The following is a 21539-nucleotide window of genomic DNA, read 5'->3' as shown; positions in this document are numbered from 1 at the left end:
TATTTAATTTGGTGCTTATTTAATACAGATTTTTTCCCTTTCCAATTTGTTTGCCTATGAACATCCTTTTCAGACTCTCTGATAAAAAAATGGACACACTTCTGCAAAAGCTATTGGATAAAACCTGGGAAAACTTAAAAGACGTCCCAGATATAACTATATCAAGAAGATATTGGCAGCTGTAAAATAAACAAGATAAAACGAAAGAAAGTAAAACAATACATACATAAACAATAAAGTTTGATTACACTTACATGCAAATGAGGAACTTTTATTATTTATAAAATATTTGTATATACATGGGATGGATATGTAAATGATATAAAATAACAGAAATAATACCTTCGTCAACAACAAAATCTTAAAATAAAATTCAGTAAATACATAAAATTTCAGTAAAAAAAGGTCAACACAAAAAAAAATGATAGTAATGTAAAATGCTTTTCTGGGAAGACATAATTTGATATTCTTGCAAAAAAAAAACAACAACCAAAAAACACCTTATATAAGGAAAATATGTTTTAACATTAACCATTATATTAAAATAATCTTGCAAATTAAATAATAACTCACAAGTTCAATCTGGAAATGATAATGTAATGTTATAAACACCTTTGCTCAGATTTTTTTTACCTACTAGAGGGATTTTTAATAGATAGTGAAAAAAAACCCAAAGAAACCAAGACAATAGAAGCAGCATTGTTAGTTATTTTACAGGACATCTTTAATTGAATTTAAAAACAACTGGGACAATGTTAGTGAAGACTTATTTCTTTTTTTTTTTCATTCAAAGTTCAAGGACACCAGGTATGTAAAAATGACCTTGAACTTTGACCTGATTGTCTTTAAATGTCAACATGACTTGGTGTTAATACATGCTTGTAATCTTATAATGATTTTTGTCTTACTTGTAGTTTAAAACAAGATGTTATATATTTTCTCTCTCATACCATTTCTTTTCATATTCAAACAATTGATATTATAAAACAATTGATAAATAAAAAAGCTCAACTGATGAAGAATTTCATTCAATTCAGATTACTAAATTTTATGCAACTCAGTTTACAGCATTAAGAAAGCTACCCAAAACTTCACAAGTCTGATATATGCCAAATTCTTGAATGTAAAATTTAAAGATAAAACTGTAAAGCATCAAATTTGACACAATGACGGATTTGAAAATTAAAAATTTGACCTGATATGATCTAAAGATATGTGTATAGAGGCATTTCTTAAGTGTTGTGCAAAATAAACATTTGTACATATTATTTCTTATACATATTCATCAGGGTATCTAATATAGGGGATAAAAACATCGTAAAATAGTTTTGTGTGGATTTTTTTTAGGTTTTTAAAGAAAACATTTGCAAGAAATCTAAATACAGCTGTTTAAATTTATAACAAGAAAAATATTTCACATTCCTAAAATAAACTTCTCAGACTAAAAAAAAACTAACAAAATTCTGGAGAAATTACAAAGTAAGATATACATAGTATATCATATAAATTTACAAAGTGTATGACATATTTCCTACAACTTATTTTTTATCTTGTAAGCTGTGATAAATTTATACATTTAATATTTTTCTATGAATAATGGTGATGAACATTTGGATATGTATTTAAATTATAACTTAAAATAATTCTTGTGTGGTTATGCCCTTTGTTTACATTGAGATTTGCAAAAAATGTATGAACACAATTCATATTGGCACAATGCCTTCAAAAATGATTCTTGAACTTCACTAGCATCTATTATATGATTCATTAACTTCACTAACTTTTTTCATATGATTCATTAACTTCACTAGCTTTTGTTATATGATTCATGGACTTCACTAGCCTTTATTATATGATTCATGGACTTCACTAGCTTTTGTTATATGATTCATGGATTTCACTTGCCTTTATTATATGATTTTGAACTTCACTAGCTTTTATTATATGATTCATGAACTTCACTAGCTTTTGTTATATGATTGATGAACTTCACTAGCTTTTGTTATATGATTTATGGACTTCACTAGCCATAATTATGATTCATGAACTTCACTAGCTTTTGTTATATGATTCATGGACTTCACTAGCTTTTATTATATGATTCATGGACTTCACTAGCTTTTGTTATATAATTCATGGACTTCACTAGCTTTTGTTATATGATTCATGGATTTCACTTGCCTTTATTATATGATTTTGAACTTCACTAGCTTTTATTATATGATTCATGAACTTCACTAGCTTTTGTTATATGATTCATGGTCTTCACTAGCTTTTGTTATATGATTCATGAACTTCACTAGCTTTTATTATATGATTCATGGACTTCACATGCTTTTGTTATAAGTAAATGTGTGGAAATAAAATTAGGTTTCAGAAATTTAGTAAGATACAATATGTAATGTGTTTACACTATTTTTTCAGCATGAGAGCAACACATGAAATATTGTACTCACTTTAAATGCAATAAATAGGAAATCAAATTGACATGTTCAAATTTTATTCTTTGAAAATAATATGGTCATTTGGCAAGAATGCATGTTTAGTATTTTAAATAATGACAAAAATTTGAACAAATGATAATAAATAACTGAATTTATAATGAAATTATGGTAAAACCGGGGTACAAGACTACAAATACTAAGGAAAAAGACTGGTCCTAAATCCTAAATATTTGATTCGTTAATTTTCCGTACAATAAATTTGAATCAAACCAATCACAGGACAGCTTACACAAACAATGACCAATAGTAAAGCTGCCTACATTTAATTTTAGAAAAGTAAGTATTTGATGCCATCTTCCATGAAAACTTTCTTAAATAACCTTAGAAACCAACCAATCAAAATGCTTCTGATTTTTTTCAGACTGGTTCACAATCCAAGATTTATTTTTGGTTAAAAAGTCTGCTGCTGAAATTGAAATATGAACACAGTCACACAGTATGATACAAATGCTATCACATCTCTTATAAAACATCTGAGTATAACAGGGAATGGCTATCATTTTATATCTTGCTATATATAGCAAGAGTTCAATCATCTAATATCATTAAATATCAAACGCAATAATATCCTAAACATGCATACATACAAAAGATACATTTACAAAAATACAAAATTACAACCCAGCACATTTTCTATGGAATTCAAAATCCAGACTCTAAATAAATAAACTGGGACTTTCCCCGACAACAAGACTTTGGTGTGCTTATAACTCAGATACATGAATCCATATTAATCCATATTAAAGGAATATCACAACACTGTCTGATTTTGTTCATTAGATATACATGTTCATGCATACTGTTTTGTGCTGTTCTATTCCCTTCTTTAAAGTGTACAAAAATGATTTCTTGTATAAAAAATCGTACAAATAACATATAAAAATTGGTTTCTTTGGCATATGAAATAGGATGCAAGTTCCTTTTTTAGTGGGTCTTGATGGGTTTGAAGTCTTTTTTGACACTGCTAAGGTCACATGACAACTTTTCAGCTTTACTATTGGAGGAAAAGCCCAGAAACCCCACCTATTCATTATTTCAGTGAAGAGTGAGCAGTTTGGCATTATCAACAACTTCCAAATGTTAGCTGGATAGCTTCCTCACATGACCAACCCCTAACATCACTGGTGGAATTTGAACCTGAAGAGCGGCAAATGATTGGCAGTCAGTGGGCTTAACCACATCCCCATGTAGCCACTTGATTCATGTTACAATACTTGAATATCATGTACAAGTCCAAGAAAAACTTTCAAACCCTTAAAAATTAATTAAGGACAGAATAACCAGCTCAAGACTTCTGCCCAAAAGAAGTTATACACAAAAATTGTTAACAAAATGTGTACCACACAGTACTGTCCCTTTAAATTATAGCTTGTAACTAATATATTAACATAAAATGAATTATAACATAACAGGCAGAACAACATTTTGCCACCATCATAGTTTTACATTTGAACTCATAACTAAGATCAGAAAGTAAAATACTGCTTAAAACAGCCACTGGTTGTTGCCATGTTGCCACTTTTCATTTTGCTGATGTGTCCTTGGCAAAAGCATTTCTCTCCTCAGAAGTGGCTGATGTATGCCGGTTAAATGTTCCAAACATGGTCATCATAGGTAGACGTACTTGTAGGCAGACGTACTTCTTCTATTTATTGACAACAGTGTTGATATTGTCAGATAAATGTCTCTTTCACACTCATTCTTCACTTGTCCATGCATTCCCTACTTCCGAAGCACATTACAGCACCAAAGTATAGCTTTAAATTACTAATTTCTGTAATTATTATCTCTCCAAATTACTTATGTCCATAATAGAAATCTCTCAAAATGAGTAGTGTCTGTAATTAATATTTCTTTTAATTACTAATTTCAGTTATTAACATGTTTCATAATTACTTAATTTCTGTAATTAGCATATTTCTATACAACTAATTTCTGTAAATATACATTTTAATTACTAATTTCAGTAATAACAATACTCATATTTTGTAATTACTAAAAAGTAATTAATATCTCATCTTTCTTAATTACTAAATTCTGTAATAGTCAATGGTAGAAAAAACCCTCACATTTTCAGTTATATTCATGTACATATACTGTCAATGCAGATGAATTCTCAAAAAATGTATATTTCACCAATTTCCTGTGACTTGTAACTTACATTGTTTTACCATTGGCTTACACTAATAAGAGGTTATACAACCTTTTAACCTCTTTAATTACACATATGGTAGTTAGTGTAGGGAACTTATGGTTTCAATTTATTTCCAGCGCTTATTATGTATGTATTATTTTCAAATAATCACTTCTCCCTATGCATGCTTTTCAAGCATGTACCTAATTTCCGGTCCCCTCGAATAATTTAATAATGCTACTTTTCAATACATTGCACTTATTCCAAGTAATCTCGTGAAATCAACAAACAGATTCAAGTATTTAAACCAGTCTGTGAAAATCTGGCACAGTCTATCATACGAGATATCCTCGCATATCGTCGGTGGGGTCGGTTTGTCCTGGTGAGGGGGTTCTTCCCGACGGACCGTTATAATGAGGATTGTTAATCACATTAATGTTATTACCGAATGATGTTGATGAACCTAAAAATAGAAAAAAGCATTTTAATAAAATTAGTAGTGTCAATAATTAATTCTTGGGTTGGGTTTACGTTGCTTCAACACTGTAAATGTCATATGGCCCCTTTCCAGATTTTCTGGAGGAGGAAGACCTCCGGTGCCCCTTTCGTGCAAAAATAGGCTTAATCTCTTTGTAAAATAGAACAAATAGGATCATGCATGAACTACATGTACTGGGGTATGTATGCAGTTTTCCCAATTAAAAGGTTAAACTTTCATATGTTTTATCAAATGTATTCATTTAACACTTTTATTTAACTTCTTTTTGAACAAATTTCAAGCTTCCCTCTTTTTGAGACAATTGGCAAGACATTCTTTTCCCATTTCACATATTTGGGTTATTTCAGAAATGATAAGTAAAAGATCTGTTTTTATGTCATTTCTACTACCAGATTTACACTGGCAATAAAATAAATAATAATATAAAATATTGTAAGGTCAGTCTGCAGTGGAAGCCATTTTCATATAGTTATTATAAGGTACAAACCTGGTGGTGGTACATATCTAGGCTGGGGAATATCTTGAGACTCGTAGTTCCTGGCAGGTAGAGGTGGGATATCTGCCGCACCTTTACTGGAAGACCTCACTGGGGGAGGGGGTGGGGTCTTGTTTACCCCACGACTAGATGGTCTACTTGACCTTTCTGACAGCTCTGTTATACTCTAAAATATAATTTAGAAAAAGATTAACCATCTTCCCTCTCTAAATGTATATCACTGCCATGGCTTCCTTTTTTTCTGTTTAGACATAAAAAAAATCTTTATTCAATATTTATTTCAAGTAGTGATTTTCCCTAGATTAAATTCTAAATGTTTTTTTTTTCTTAACAGACTTTTCTACTTTCGATCTTAAAACTATTTCTTTGTAAAAATGTTAAATCTTAAAATTAATTTCTTTCATAACTGAAAAATATAAATAGACTGTACAATAAATATTTGAAGTCATCAATATGATGAAACAATAAATGTTAATACCTTAGGTCTTGTACCCCCAGCATGACCATTAGGTTCATATTGAGGTCCAGAATAATCCTTGCCCCTGTCAGGATAATCAGTGTCAAATGTCCCTTTTCCACGATATACTTTACTAGTGTATGGATCTAGAAAAAAAAGTATGTAGTTTATTTTAGAATGTATCATCAATTATTGTAACATACACAGAGCTACATTATAAAGACATGCCCATATTGTAATCAGCCCACATTGGAATAAGGTCACATTGCAGCAAGTCCACATTGCAGTATGTCCACAATGCAGTGGGCCAACATTACAGCATGCCCGCATTGCAGTAAGTCCACACTGCAGTAAGTCCACATTGTAATAAACACACGTTAAAGTACCATAAGCCGACATTGCAATAAACCCACATTGCAATAAGTTCACAAATGAGGTAGGAATTTCTTGAAATCACGCAATAAGAAATAAGTGTTATTGGTACTACTTATATTATACTTTATGATTTGTAGGTTTATATATACTCTATGTTTTCCACTGGATTGTATTAGAATTGATAATTCTTTTAGAGAAAGGTTCATCATTTTAAGTATTATTCCCTGAGCTCTCTTTATCTTTGATACTAAAACATTTAGAGTGAAGAAAACCATACTAGAAATGTGTCCATATGACATGGATACTCCCACTTTCAACTGTTTTGTCAGTCTACAGACAGACAGTGGGGTCGTAAGTCAAACAAGGCCCTATAACCTCTTCCCGCTTAATAGCGCGGGAGTTGGGTGATGTGGTGGTGGCAGGGAGGGGCATAAAAACCATACAGAATGACACATACCTTCATAAGTCCATGGTGACTTCCTACAAGAATCTGTATCACTAGGTGTGTATGCGTGCTTCGGTTCTGTATGTAACGGATGCCGATGATCAAATGTTGGCGAATCAAGTTTATTATGAGAATAAGTTACGCCCCCGTACTCTGGGGGAGGAAGGAAAACCCTTTTCAAATCTTCATCCTGAAAAACCATATCAAATTTATATAAAAATGTCACAACTTTTTTATTAATCAAAATTAATAACCCAAAAAATCCAACAAACTCAATTTTGCATTGCAATTTTCATGCAAATTTTATAAGCAAACTAAATTTATCTGCTACCGAAAAATCATAAGTTAATAATGCAATATAGAAACCATACTTTTAAATAACAAGGCTGTAGCATTTTAACAAGACACTTTCAGGCAAAACATGCCAGCAAAAGTTCATGCTATATGTAAATGTAATGTCTTAAAAAAATAAAATATATAACTCTATGAAGTGCATGACAGAGTATCTAATAAAAGGTCAAATTTTGACTGCTAACTAAATACAGTTTACAAAGACAATATCTTGAATGTTAAGCAAATTATGAACTATATCTACTTTAGAAAGCTTTACATTCAGAAAATAAAATTAATGTAAGGGCAATAACTCTTGTTGTTTTAGCTGAATAAACGCCTTTAAAAATAAAACAGTCCAATCTAGTTGTTGGAAAGTTTTACACCAAAGAGAAAAGCACAAACAAATATTGTAAAATAAGCATAAAATTGTCTGTTTAAATCATAAAACTATTACCTCCCTTTAATAAGTAATAATAATAATATTATTTCCCTTTAATCATTTACATTCAAAGTATTTAAACGAAATTTGTAACAAAAGATATGTATGAGTAAAGCAACTTTCAACTTAATAAGTAATTATTCAATTTTGTAGACCTGAATTTACAATCTCTGATTTTTTTTCATCTAAAATAATCATGCAAAAATAGATAATGAAGCATAAATTAGCAATCTTTAGAGAAGAAACATAAATAAAACTTTAAAAATGAATTAATATGCTACAAAATGAAACTAATGCAATGTTAATCAAATAAGAAAAGTTAGAAAACTTCTGTTTGAAAAAGCAGAAAAAAAGGCTAGTGTCAAGCAAACAAGATTAGATAAGAAAAAAAATATATAAAATGAATTAGTCAAAAAGAACAAAAAAATAAAGTATAAATAAACATGTGCATGAAAGGAAAGAGATTTTAAATCCATTATCATCAACATTAGAAATGAGGTGTTCCTATAAATTATAGAGAATGATGTAAGAACCATGAACCTATGGTAAAAATAAACGATACACTGCAATACTGAGCTTTAGATACTTAATATAAAACTGCACAATGAAAAAAACAACAACTTTTTTTCGTTCAGTTTATGAAATTTACAAATTTTTTAAGATTTTATTAAAATGTACATAATAATGTAACAAAATTATGATAATAATTACAAAATTGCTTGAAATGCAGTTTTAACAGTTTCACTCTCACTGATAAAAATAAAGCATTTTATTGATATAAAAATTTCCAAATTTGACAAAATACATATAAATATATACGATTCAAAATTAAAGAAACATGTGTATACATGTCAACAAAATGTTTGTCTTGGTTGTGAATTATTTTGAAATTTAAAGAAAATAAAGTAAAGTGAAAGAAAAAGAAGCAAAGAGAAATTCTGTTCCTATGACATTTAACATGAAACATTTACACTGTGTTATGTTATTACAGAATAGTGCAACATTTATCGTGTAAGTTAGAATGCATACCATGTGACTGAGTGACGTATTTTTGAAATTCACTTAAAAATGATGTTTTTTTTTTAAATTCTTTAGTTTCAGAATGAAACTATTAATTATATTTGTATCTTTGACCTTCACCTCTGACCTTGCTGGTGACCTTTCTAATCTTATACCGATACCTAATCATAGATGGTGACCTTGACATTAAACTTTTTAAACAATAAGAAATTCACAAATCTAATTTTTCATCATTGAATTCATTATAGAAATTCTTTATACAAGTTTCTTCTCATAAAGTAACAAGCCACCTATGACCTTGACTTTTGACCTACTCTGCTAAACATTTGTTTCAAAAGAAGTGAAACAAAATGCAAAATTCATTATTTAATTTCCAATAAGCCACTTATTATCAATTTTATTATCAGTTTTAGGTTTTTATAAAGTGTTTTTTTTACATAAAAAAGAACCACTAGGTCCGTCAAATTGGTCCTTGACTTTTTCATGAAGAAAAACTATATCTCATAAAATGTTATCCACATGAAAATCAAAATTTTATTCCAATTAAAAATTTCTCAATAATCCGCATATAAGAAATGTGACATAGTAAAGTAAGTGTGTAACAGTTGGATAAGTTTGCATATGCCCTGTGTATTGTGTAATATATAACATATAAAGCATTTTACTTTGTAGTGTCCTCATATATTATAGGACTCTATATAAGCACTACAAGACATAAATCTACCAGCAGGCTACAAGATTGCTAGCCATATGTACCCACCCCCGGGTCAAAACAGCAATTATCTTTCCACGTTGTCGTTTTCCCGAGACATAGGCAGTCATCCATGGACACACATTTGTGTTGTCGTTGTTGCTGCTGCTGCTGTAAACACGGGATCATGCATAGCATACAGTAACATATGGGTGCATATGTGTAATGATATATGTATGTATATTGCGTTTTAAGTTATTTATAGACTGGCAACTATAACATAAACATTTTTCACCTCCATTCTGTATAAAGGAAGTGGGGAAAAGTAGGCTGTAGAGGTCACTTAAGTTAATTTATAGATCCTGTGCTCCAAGAAACAAGAAAAGTCTCTTATTAAATTGTGAAAGAAAAACCTTAACTTCAGGTATTCTGACATTTATGCATAATTAATCCAACATGCTTTTACCTTAAAGAATATGTCAAATATTTCCATCTTTTCCATTAAAAAAAAAAGGTTTGATTAAATGTCAAGAACTGATTTGTAAAAAAATTAAAAACAAATCTTAATGGGAAACCTCTCGTGTTAATTTAATACCAGCATCTCAATTTAAACCAAGAAAATTAAGCATGCATGATATTATGAAAATAATTTTTTTCCCAGGACAGTTTTTGTTGTTGTTTTTTTTAAATCAAACATGGCCTATCAACATCGGGCATTGTATACTGTATTCATACCCTTAAATGTAATGATAAATGGTAACAAATATAGGGTACAACATGACATCCTTAAGAGCATGAGCGGCACTTACCACTAGTCCTAGCAACTGGTATTAAACCGGACAAACCTTTGTAACACTAGCTCCTCAAGTTACATGTGTTATAACCCTTACCAACCTAAATATCTTAAATCGACAAATCCATCCTTCAAATCTGGACAAAACCATTCATTTTTTAGGGGAAATTTTAATAATTGCTTTTACTGAAAAGCAAACAGCACTAACCATGATCAGATAGCATAGGAGTGTCGGACAATCTTGGTATACAATGGTTCCATGGCTAGAATCAGTTGCCACCAGAAGCCTTAGCCTTATTTTAATATTGAAATCTTGTTTTAATATTGAAATTGCAAAAATGGAAAGTTGTGGAATTTAAATCTCAATGTTCACTGCACAGCTAAGTGCAACAGGTATTGAAAATGCTGAGTTGAACCCTATATTTGTAGATTATGTATATATCTGATAACAAAATCAGTTTATGCGGGACGGTTACTGTATGTTCAGGATAGATGCATGCTTTATACATGTATAATTCACGATGCTTTAGTCACAACTACTCAACAAGACAAACTAAGACCACATACGTCACAAAACTCTTCAACGAAAAACACTGTCATAACCTTTTTAGTGAATTTTCAGTGCGGTTATGATGGTGTAATATTGAATTCTATGTAAGTATATTTACTAGACATATTTTGTAACAATACAACATTTTATATATATTTTTTTTTCCAGTGAAATAAAATACCAGCAATAAATTAAAGCAATTTTTAAACAAGTTGTCAGACCTTGCAACAAAAATACCCGCAGCTAGCTACGATCAGTACATTAGAAAAGCTTTCTATGTGACAAACTTCACCATTCACACCCCACAGGACCACACAAAAGCATAACAAAAAGTGTATCCTTCAACCCAAAAACATATTGCCAGCTTTGTGCAAATGTGTTATTTTTACTTCATTGTTACAAATAGCAGTAATAGATATTTGGCACAAATCCCTAAAGTTAATCCCTCATTCTAAAATCTAAATTGAACCCAAACCTTAACTATGGTCCTTAAATCACAATTGCTTTGAATATCAAAAGCTTTTGAGAAATAAAAGATATATTGTTCTAACAATGGTTATATTTGAAATATTGAAAACCATAATTAAGTTTTACGTTTGATCAAAATTTAAATTGTTTTTCTAAATCATAAAGAGAAACCTTTGAATTCACCACATTAAAATATACAGATTATAATAATTCTGTCTAAGAATATATTTTCAGCCATCAAATCCACTTCTATCAATTACTGAAAAAAAATCAAAAGAATCAAACCTAAAAATTTCAGACTGGCCTAAAAATATATCTCGGAGGAAAAAAAAAAGAAAATGAAGAAATGAAAATCAAATTCTTTAATTATACCTCGTAAGATTTATAATCGTCTGAGAAATCGTCATCATTTTTATCGTAAGTGCCGTAGCTCCTTGACTCGTCCGATGGGGTCATTGGGTACAATTGCGTTTCTTTATTCGGACCGTACAGCTCTATTGTATTGGTATGACTAGTTGTGTCGCTGCCATCTAGGAAAGAAAATTTGTAACAAAAGAATTTTGCCTAAACAATAAAATTTTAGCATATTGTACACAATCATAAGACTTGATATTTTTAAAACTTACCTGTTTGAAAGTGAAGCAGACGAATCTCACACACAAAAATATTTTCATGCACAAAATTTATGCCCTCCATAAAACAGCATGTTTGACTATTCTAAGTGCTTGCCAGTAAGAAAAGGGATATAATAGTAAAAAGGTTACTCAGAGTTATGGGACCTGTGCCCATTATGTTAGATAGTTATAGAGAACAAGTGTGCAATGTTTCAATCTATTCCCTTACAGTAGTTTTGGAGATACCAATTTTCACCAAAAACCTGACCAAAGTATGATTGCCATGCTGATACTGGGACGCGTACAATGGCTTTTCATATTCTTTGAATTATCAAGCAAAAAACTAACTAAAATTAGTATTTAAAACATTATTGCAGAACTTTTAATGATTCAAATATTAAATGATTTACTCACAGTAATGAGCTGAACATGTCATATATTGGCAATAATAAGAGACCTAATATTAGTTATTTCAACAGGAGAAAGTAGCTTATGGAGTTATAAACCTACTTTCCATTCTTTTCTTCCTTCTTCTAACGAAGAACAGTATGAGTCCGATATTGAGGGCGAGCAGGAAGATCCCGACTACACAGACGACCAGGATTATAATAACGGGCATATCTTCTGCTTTCTCCTCCTCCTTCTTCACATCAGACGTTGGCTTCAAATCTGTAATTGTAATTGAAGGTGCAATTGTAATCAAAATAGTGAATGTAATGAAACTTATTAATGTAATTGAAAAAGTAATTGTAATGTAAAAAATTTTTTTTTTTTTGACAAAGTCCTTATTTACACTTATATTTGTCACATCTATGGACGCTCCCCTATGTCTCTTCGACAAAAACTTTAAGATAAAGAACATTAGGAAAAGCTATTTTCAGCCAAAATGACCTTGACCTAATTCCAATAGACTTACTCCCCATTTAAGAATATTTTGGGTTTTCCAAGCTAATCCAGGGGCACAAACAAACATTTACAGTTATAGCTTCGAAAAAAAAGCGCAACAGGTTGTCAAATCTATAGTGTCTGGTAGTATACTGTGAAGCTTTAATGGTAAAAGTTTGTTTGTACCGGGGAATAAGCCTGGAAAAACCTACATTTGCCGAGTTCCCGATAATATCTTTTGGCTTGAAATGTCACCAAAGGGTTAATGTTCATACGGGTTACAAACATAGCAAACTTCTAAGATAGGAGTTAACAAGAACGTTTGTACAAGAAACTGAAGTCAAGCTTGAAATGAAAACAGAAGAAAAGATAAACTAAAAACTATATGCTGTGTTTGTTTTTCAAAAAAGTTTTGGAAAACTAATTTTCTTTACAAAATACCACATGGAGTATCTAATAAAGCTGATCTTTTCATCTGTAGTGTAATTAATCAGCAATTAAATTGTAAAAGTAAAGGCCTTTTAGACATAAATAAATTTAACAAAAACATACAATTTGGTAACATTTCAAAAATTTTAAATTGAAAACATAAAAAGTTGTGCTTTGTTAAATTTGTTATAATTAATTAAGAGCAATAAGTATGAAACTGAAAAAAAATAACAATGTCTTAACTGTTTGAGAGTTATTAGCATTATAAATTGCACAGCCTAGCAGTGTGGATCCAGGCTACCCAGCATATATATACTATCACAGCACAAAAGTATCAACGCATGTTCCCTGATCTTGCTTTGACAAAGCTGAAGACATTGTGCATAATTATATCACTCATCAAACAATAAGAACATTTCAGTTAAGTCCAGTACAAAAATATCACTAAAATCTGCATAGATTTTAGATGTAAACATAAGAAACCTTGACCTAATTGACCAAAAATCCCATCCAATGATAAATGGCCAAACACCAAATATATGATGACATCAGTCAATAACTGAACATGCTAAAAGAAAACATAAGAGGAACAGACAGAAGGAAGGACAAACCGTCGCATAAGCGCTGTCAGCATAATTATGTTAAAATATTTCTAAGTAAGATAACAAACATCAAAACTATGATTTTATTCAAATTTACAAAGAGATCACAGCTGACTTGAATTAAAACCACACATCAATGATTAATCTGACATAAGCTCATATCAGATCTACATGTGTATTACATGTACATTGGGACAGGCTTTATTCTGATTGGTACCACACAAACAGGTGCGACCCAACTCTCATGAGTGACCTTGTGAGTGACCATGACATTAGTAAGGTAAAGTCATTGTGCATATTACACACAAACAATTTCAAGACTGCAGTTAAGTTTGAGTAAAAAAAACAAAACACTAAAATCTGTAACTTCCAGACTCAAAAAGCAGAAAATCTCTTGTGTAAGTTATATCACTACCTGATTTCTCAATGAAATGTATGATTCAAATCTAATTTAAAATATCTAATTAAAAGTATCAAATCAATCAAACAAGCAGCACGCAATTCATATATTCATAAAAGCAAAGCTACATTCTTTAAAAGAACTGCAAGATATTGCAACCTCTCCCAATATTCTTTATCAAAATTACATTTCAAAGCATTTCAATGCAAACGTTTCCCATTTCCTATTTTTTTAAGATTTATATTTCAAAGCAATTCAATGCAAACCTATCCAGTTCCAAAAAATGATTATATAATAAAATAATAATATTATAAATAAAAATAATATAAAGATCATAATATTAATGCAATAATAATAATATAACAACAACAACAACAAGTAGAGTTGAATAGAAATGGGTGTGAAGTTAATAAATTAGTGCTCTAAAATTCAAAGTCGCACCTCAAAGGGTTAAGTGGAAAAGTGGGTTGGTACGACAGATTTTGTATAAATTCTAAGATTACTTTGTCAAAATTTATGGCAGTAATGTACTCTTGCCTACATGGCTGTGGAGGTGGAGATGATTCAAAGCAATAACTCAAAGGGTTCTTTGAAAAGCAAGAGGTTGTAAAACAATTAAATTGGAAATTCTGGTGAGGAAAAAAAAAACATCAATTTTTCAAAGACAAAGACAAAACGTCAATAGCCAAAGAAAAGCATTTGTTTTTATTGAATTGATTATATAAGTTTACATAAAGAAATAATCTATGATTAGAGTTTTAGGACAGTATTATACTAAGTATGAGTTTTTAGCTTTGTAAAGACGGGTGTTACAAAAAAATGAAGGTGTGATGCTGACAATGATGCAGGCACACGGGTAAGTATGACAGATTTCCCCTACATATAGTTATATATAGTTGAGATAATAAAACACAATGTGATAATAATATAACATTTATAAAAACTAAATCACAGATAAAGTATATGTACATGATTTTATAATTATATTTTATAACAAGCTTGTAATATTTCAACAATCATTCTATGCTGTGTGCAAATTTATGAAATACCACTTCACATAGGAAGAGTATCATTTATTTCAAATAGTGGTCTTAAATACATATATACAAGCTTTTACCGCAAGCAATAACACCTTGTTCAATTTTTACCTTCTAATCTATGACAAACTATGCCTAAATCTGTTGCACAAGAAAGTATATTAACATAAAATCAATTGACAAAATTAACATAGATTATAAGCATCAGAGACGGCACATTGAAAAACATAAACAATGTCTTCCTACTGAACCCCTAATTTTATATAATGGACTTGTCCTACTTTGAATTCAGAACAGTCCATTGTTGATTTTTCAAGGGTGTAGGTATAAAAATTTAAGCAGACGACATATCACAACAGTGTAGCGCCCCCCTGGTCTCGCAACTGCATGGATCAGGATGAACACACTGGCCAGGCTCAATTATCTTTGTAAGCAATCTAACCCTCACTAAATATCATAAATGGACTTGTCCATCTTTCAGTCTAGACAAAACCATTTATCATTTTTAGGGTAATTTTCAAATAGCAAACAGCGCAGACCATAATCAGATGGCATGGACATGCAGGTTTATCCTGGTCTGCACTGGTCACATGGGTAGACTCTGTTGCCACTAGCAGACAAAGGGTTACTCGTCTGGTATAAAATTTTAAGGATCTTAAACTCAGAATATTATTTTTACCCTAATTAAGCCATCTTCACAAATGCAAAAAAATACAGAAGCGTAAGTTTTTTTTTTTATTTCCATGCTGATGAAATTAGAACAAATTCTTAATTGTTACTATAACTAACAAAAACAATTATATTTTTAGTAACTAAGACCTTGACCTATAACATAAACAAAAGCAAACATAGGATATTTAGTATGTTTACTTTAAAATGTCTATAAATATACATATCAAAATATAACAACTGGTTTTAAACTAACAACTGTTCATTTTGTACAAATGAGCCGTGTCACGACAAAACCAACATAATGGCTTTGCGACCAGCATGGATCCAGACCAGCCTGCGCATCCGCGCAGTCTGATCAGGATCCATGCTGTTCGCTTACAAACTCTATTACAAGTAGAGAAACTGATAGCGAACAGCATGGATCCTGATCAGACTGCGCGGATGCGCAGGCTGGTCTGGATCCATGCTGGTCGCAAAGCCATTATGTTGGTTTTGTCGTGACGCGGCTCAAATGTTATGTCATTGTATATACAACAAAACTTTTCAGATTTCAGACAAATCAATTAAATTACCATTGAAAAAAAAAATCAAATTATCCACTAGCTATTCTAATGTTCTAGACATCGAAGGTAGCTTGTATTACAAAGGTAAGATTTATTTAAAACCAACTTACTTGAAGTTTTTGCAACAACAACTTCCACAGAATAATCGCTGTCGCCTATATCATTATACGCCATCACACTCATCTCATACTCTGTGCCGAGCGCCAGACCTACAAATATCGGAAGTAATAGGTTCAAGTCAATACTGATGATTTAACAATGTGTTATCAGCAACTTCTTATTCCTTACCACACTTAATATTTTAAATGGACTTGCCTGTCTTTCAATCTGGACAAAACCATTAATTATTTTTAGGGATAATTTTAAAATAAGTACCGACTGAATTACGGAACATTGCAGACCATGATCATATGGCACGGATGTTCCGGCTAATCTTGATATACACTGGTTGCTGTCATAAGATTAAGGGTTAACTTAGGGTTAACTAAGTTATAAATGTAAGACAACAATTCGTAGACACTTCGCAACATTCATAAATCAGAATATATAAGTGCAGTTATGCTAATCATAGGACTCTATTTAAACAGTCAAATAAATATTACGATTTATGAAAATTCTACACAGTATACTGTTTCTTTCGTAAAAAAATAATATATGGCACCTATACCTCTAACAGTAAACACTGTACTGGTCTTTGGTTGCACATCAACTTGTGTATAGCCCTGTGAACCTTGTGCCATCTTGTATCGTACCCTGTAATGCTGAACCAAACCTCCGCTAAATCCAGCATTCCATTTTAACGTTACGCTGTTATGTGTAAAATTTACTATCTCTATACTGTCCGGAGGGTCAGGCTTTGCTGAAATCATAAAAATAAAATAATCGTAAGTTTAGTATTTTTTTATTTAAACTTTTAAGTGTGCCTTTCTTGTTGTTGTTTTCTTATACTCCAGAAGTAATTTCACTACTGTTACAAAAATTACTAAAAGTTTTTTCAGCATGATTTTGAACACAAGTCCTGTATTATGAATTCACATTGATATTTTTCACCAGAAAAGAAAGTTGGTGTAGACAATAAATTCAGGGGAAGTAACTTTAAGTTCCCAACTACTCATAAAATTCTGGACTTGCATGTTAGATATTCAATTTACTTCCTTGTGAAAGTCTCCTGTGAAGTTGTTTTACATAAGTCTATAAATAAATTTTTATGAAAGGAAAGAAAATGAAAACAAATTAACAATAAGCATTGGTAAAACACAAATATTCCATTTTCCAAATCAGTTCATAAATAAGAAATTTATGTTTTCTTGTTGTAATTTTTTCAATTATCAAAAATCTAATCTGGAATGTTTTACAATATGTTTTTGTTTACATAGGAATAAAATTATGCAACAAAAAATTCACTACTGAGAAGTTACATACTACATCTGCAATTCTACACAGAGTGAAACCTGATTTCCCAAAGTCCCCAAAATATAGAAAAGATCTATTTGATTTGTGATCTACCAATGAAAATTAAAATCTAGTGAAAGTCAACAGTGTAAAAAAAAATTAAGTTTTGAAATAGCTAGTTTTACCTGGTCTATCATCTAAAATATAAAAAAGAAAATTTGTTTCATTTTTCTGATTTTTTTTTGGTCATAATTCTTTTGGCAGTTTTATCAAAACTTGTAACCACAACATTAAGTCTATCCTATTGGCAACAGTAGTTTACATTTCTAACGTACTTGTAACAACCAAGTTTACAAAATCCAATTTTCTTTTAACAGCAAATCTTACAGATCTTACTTATTTGTAACAGCAAAGTTTACAGATCTACCTTACTTGCAACAGCAAAGTTTACCTATCTAACTCACTTGAAATAGCAAAGTTTACAGATTTTAGTTATTTGTAACAGCAAAGTTTACAGACCTGGCTTATTTGTAACATCTAACTTACTTGTAACACCAAAGTTTACCTATCTAACTTATTTGCAACAGCAATGTTTAGAGATCTAACTTATTTGTAAGAGCAAATATTACAGATCTAATTTATTTATAACAGCAAATATTACAGATTTAACTTATCTATAACAGCAAATCTAACTTACTTGTATCAGCAAAGTTTACAGCCAGCCTATCTTCCCCTTTTTCATTGGTGACAATACACTGGTATATCCCATAATCACTTTTCACAACATTTTTTATTGACAAGATATTCTCATAGTTGATTTCCTCAGTCACCTTTTCACGTATCACATATTTCACATCATCTGATACAATATCCACGCCATCCTATCAAAAGTATAACAAAATAAGTACTTTAGAAAACAACGGTCTGATTCCTTACATTTTATCATTTAAAAGAAATATTGCCAAAGCATAGCCCTAAAAATAAATCTAGCCGTATATACTTATTAAAGAAAATTAGAAAAATTTAAATTTCTTTTTGACATCTAGAAAACCATATTGACAAAACTAAAAAAAAAAATTCAATATGTGACTTAAATTTGTATAATTTATGATATTAAAGTTACTTTCATTAAAGGGACTCCACTGAGGTTTAAAAGCCTTAAAACATAACATTTGAATTTCTTACATAAATAAGCTGGGGCACTTTAAACAGAAATATATGCATTATGCAAAGATAGTTAAGAAATATACTTTGAAATAAATTGAAAATTGTATTTTTATGCTTTTCTTAGACCAATTTGAGTGAAAAGCATTTGAACACTTTTTATTTTGAGTCATTTTTTACAAAATTTGAATAATTATTCTGGAAAGACAAAGTGCGCAAATGATCTGAAATTTTGCACAAAGATTAGTAGTCTTAACCAATATCAAATAGTACATTTATCTGGAAAAAATATTTTCAGTCCCATCATGTAAAAAATCCTCAGTGGAGTCCCTTTAAGTTTTCCATGTGTGAACAATGCTTCAAAGTTTTTCAACATGACCTATTGTACTAAATGGGTTTCTTGGACACTTTTAGCATCAACATAGATAATGATGGATAGAGCTAGGCTATTCCTTACAGTAAAACATAAGTTCATAGACAATTTATTTAAGTTTGTTTATGAAGGAAGCTTTAATTTTTATAAAAAACACTCTCTAGTTGGTTTCTTGAACCAACTAATAATGAACAATGAGTGTATCGTTTCTTGCTTAAGGAAACAATGACTTGCCCCTGATGGGGTTTGAACTTTTCAGTAAGTGATCCGTAGATTAACTAGTACATTGTGCTAACCATTTTAACCAAACTTTGATAGGTTAATTCTAACTCAGGAAATAGATTGTCAAAAAATTCAACTCCATTGCAAAATTCAAGCGGGGAGGGGGACTTAAAAGTGAATTATTGCTAAGAATAAGTGAATAATTGTCTCACCTTTTGCCATTTAAATGATACGGTAGGAGCTCCCTGGGCGTAACATTCTAACTTTCCCACTTTTCCCATCTCACTTGCTGCCTTGCTGTATTTAGGGGCCTTGTCAATCACTGGAACAACTGTAATGGCAGGAAAAAAGAAACCATAATACAAAAATAATTAAATTTCTGTGAAAAATACCAAAAACTGCATGTTTTAAGTTTATCATTGAACCTCCCCTAAATTTTCCAAATCAATTTTTTTTTATATACCATGATTAAATAATATTGTGCTGGATTTGTGCAAGGTCGCTCAGCAACGGCTTATTAAATATTGGCAAAAATGTTTTGAGTATTTGTATTTAAATGTTGTTGTCTATGACTTATCGTATATGTAGCATCGCTACAGTAAAATTGAATTAAAAAAATATCATTCAATTCATAATATGAACGAAAATTGATATAAAAGATGATGGAATGATCTTATTATATTTATAAAGGAAACCATTTCATTTTGCAGTCTCCGCAGAAAAAAACCCAAATTAATTTGACTTCAAAGTTATAAATATACATAAACATCAATAATTATGAACCGAATTTCCCTTCAAGCTGGTTTCGTAGACATCTGATGTAAATCAATCAAAATTCAATTTTTCAACCAGTCGTACAGATTCTTATTCCACATTGGATTTTTGACGTATTACATAACGGTCTGGTAAAGTTAATAATAAGCTCTTGAACAAACAAGACAAAAGCACATATCAGGAACAATATCAAAGTAAAAACAAACAAACCCTGGCGCCAATATTTTTTTCCCGATGAATTTTTATTGAATTCAATCATATATAAATAGATTCTGTCTCTTCAATTTGTTATGAATTGTTGAAAAATTTCCCATGTTATGTAATATGGAATATCAATTGAAGAACAAAATATATGACCGAGCTAAATTGTGCGGTTCCCGCGAATATTGTTACAATATAACTGAAAGCTTATATAGATACAGGACTTCATTTACGTAACTTTTTATTAAAAGGTGAAAATAATATGCTAGTTTCACAGTTTAACTATTAGTAATAGAGCATAGTAACACATATTATCCCCTATAAGTAAGTTCATCTAGTTATATTCTGTGAAATTGCCTTAATATTTTTCAACAAACATAATAACGCTACCAAGCTAGTAGGCTGTTTCCTAAACCTTTCACATGACAAAACAGGCTATATAAAAGCTTTTACCTTAGTCCATATTAAAATGTTAATGTAAAAATGTTAAAGGATTTTAAATTGTGTTATGCAAACCAATGACGAAAAACTTACATTTGACAGTCAGTTCTATTGTTTGTTGGGTAGATTCGCCTATTCCATTATGTGCTAAACAAGTAAATGTTCCCGAATCTGTTTTCTCTACATTTTCTATAATCAAAGTGCCGACGCCCTCGGCATATGAAGGTAACGCACGTGTCATGTCAAACCCGTCCCTCTTCCACGTCACCATGTCAGGTACCATCGGGTTCCCACGCACGAGACATTTCAACTCCACAGAAGTTCCCGCATCAGCTGTGACAGGGTTTGACTCGTAGATTTCTGCCGGATCTATAATGACAGGTTTGAAAGCAAAATCAATTGACAGTTACTGACAGAAATTAATTTATTTTCACCTAAAATTTAATGATTAAACCTTGCTAAAAAGAAAAGTCTTCCCAACCTGTCGGTTGATATGAAATATTTACGAATACTAGTGGTTTTTTGACAGACTCTTATATATTGCGGTACCTATTTTCATACACAAA

At 30.8% G+C, this 21539-nt stretch overlaps 1 protein-coding gene across 6 annotated transcripts in view; it reads right to left on the bottom strand.

Moving 5' to 3' along the window:
• Window positions 1-3360: 3360 nt before the first annotated feature.
• LOC132754476 (synaptogenesis protein syg-2-like) overlaps window positions 3361-21539 on the bottom strand; it is a 146153-nt gene continuing 127974 nt past the window's right edge. For 3 of the 6 annotated variants that reach the window (XM_060745104.1, XM_060745105.1, XM_060745103.1), the window contains exons 14-26: window positions 21067-21342; window positions 19770-19888; window positions 18496-18679; window positions 17074-17265; window positions 16517-16615; window positions 15283-15312; window positions 12329-12487; window positions 11577-11734; window positions 9463-9564; window positions 6923-7100; window positions 6112-6236; window positions 5625-5799; window positions 3361-5101 (exon numbers count right to left, since the gene is read on the bottom strand). In XM_060745104.1, coding sequence (XP_060601087.1) covers window positions 4974-5101; window positions 5625-5799; window positions 6112-6236; window positions 6923-7100; window positions 9463-9564; window positions 11577-11734; window positions 12329-12487; window positions 15283-15312; window positions 16517-16615; window positions 17074-17265; window positions 18496-18679; window positions 19770-19888; window positions 21067-21342 — 1925 coding nt within the window. In that variant the 3' untranslated portion in view covers window positions 3361-4973. Of the gene's footprint in view, window positions 5102-5624; window positions 5800-6111; window positions 6237-6922; window positions 7101-9462; window positions 9565-11576; window positions 11735-12324; window positions 12488-15282; window positions 15313-16516; window positions 16616-17073; window positions 17266-18495; window positions 18680-19769; window positions 19889-21066; window positions 21343-21539 lie in introns of all 6 variants that reach the window. The other 3 variants (XM_060745107.1, XM_060745109.1, XM_060745108.1) reach the window with 3 other exon arrangements.

The sequence above is a fragment of the Ruditapes philippinarum genome, unplaced genomic scaffold, assembly GCF_026571515.1.
Source record: "Ruditapes philippinarum isolate M1 unplaced genomic scaffold, ASM2657151v2 ctg956_1_1_1_1, whole genome shotgun sequence".
Taxonomy (NCBI): Eukaryota; Metazoa; Mollusca; class Bivalvia; order Venerida; family Veneridae; genus Ruditapes; species Ruditapes philippinarum.
The sequence above is the reverse complement of the archived record's forward strand: the minus strand, read 5'-3'. Positions and strand labels throughout refer to the sequence as shown.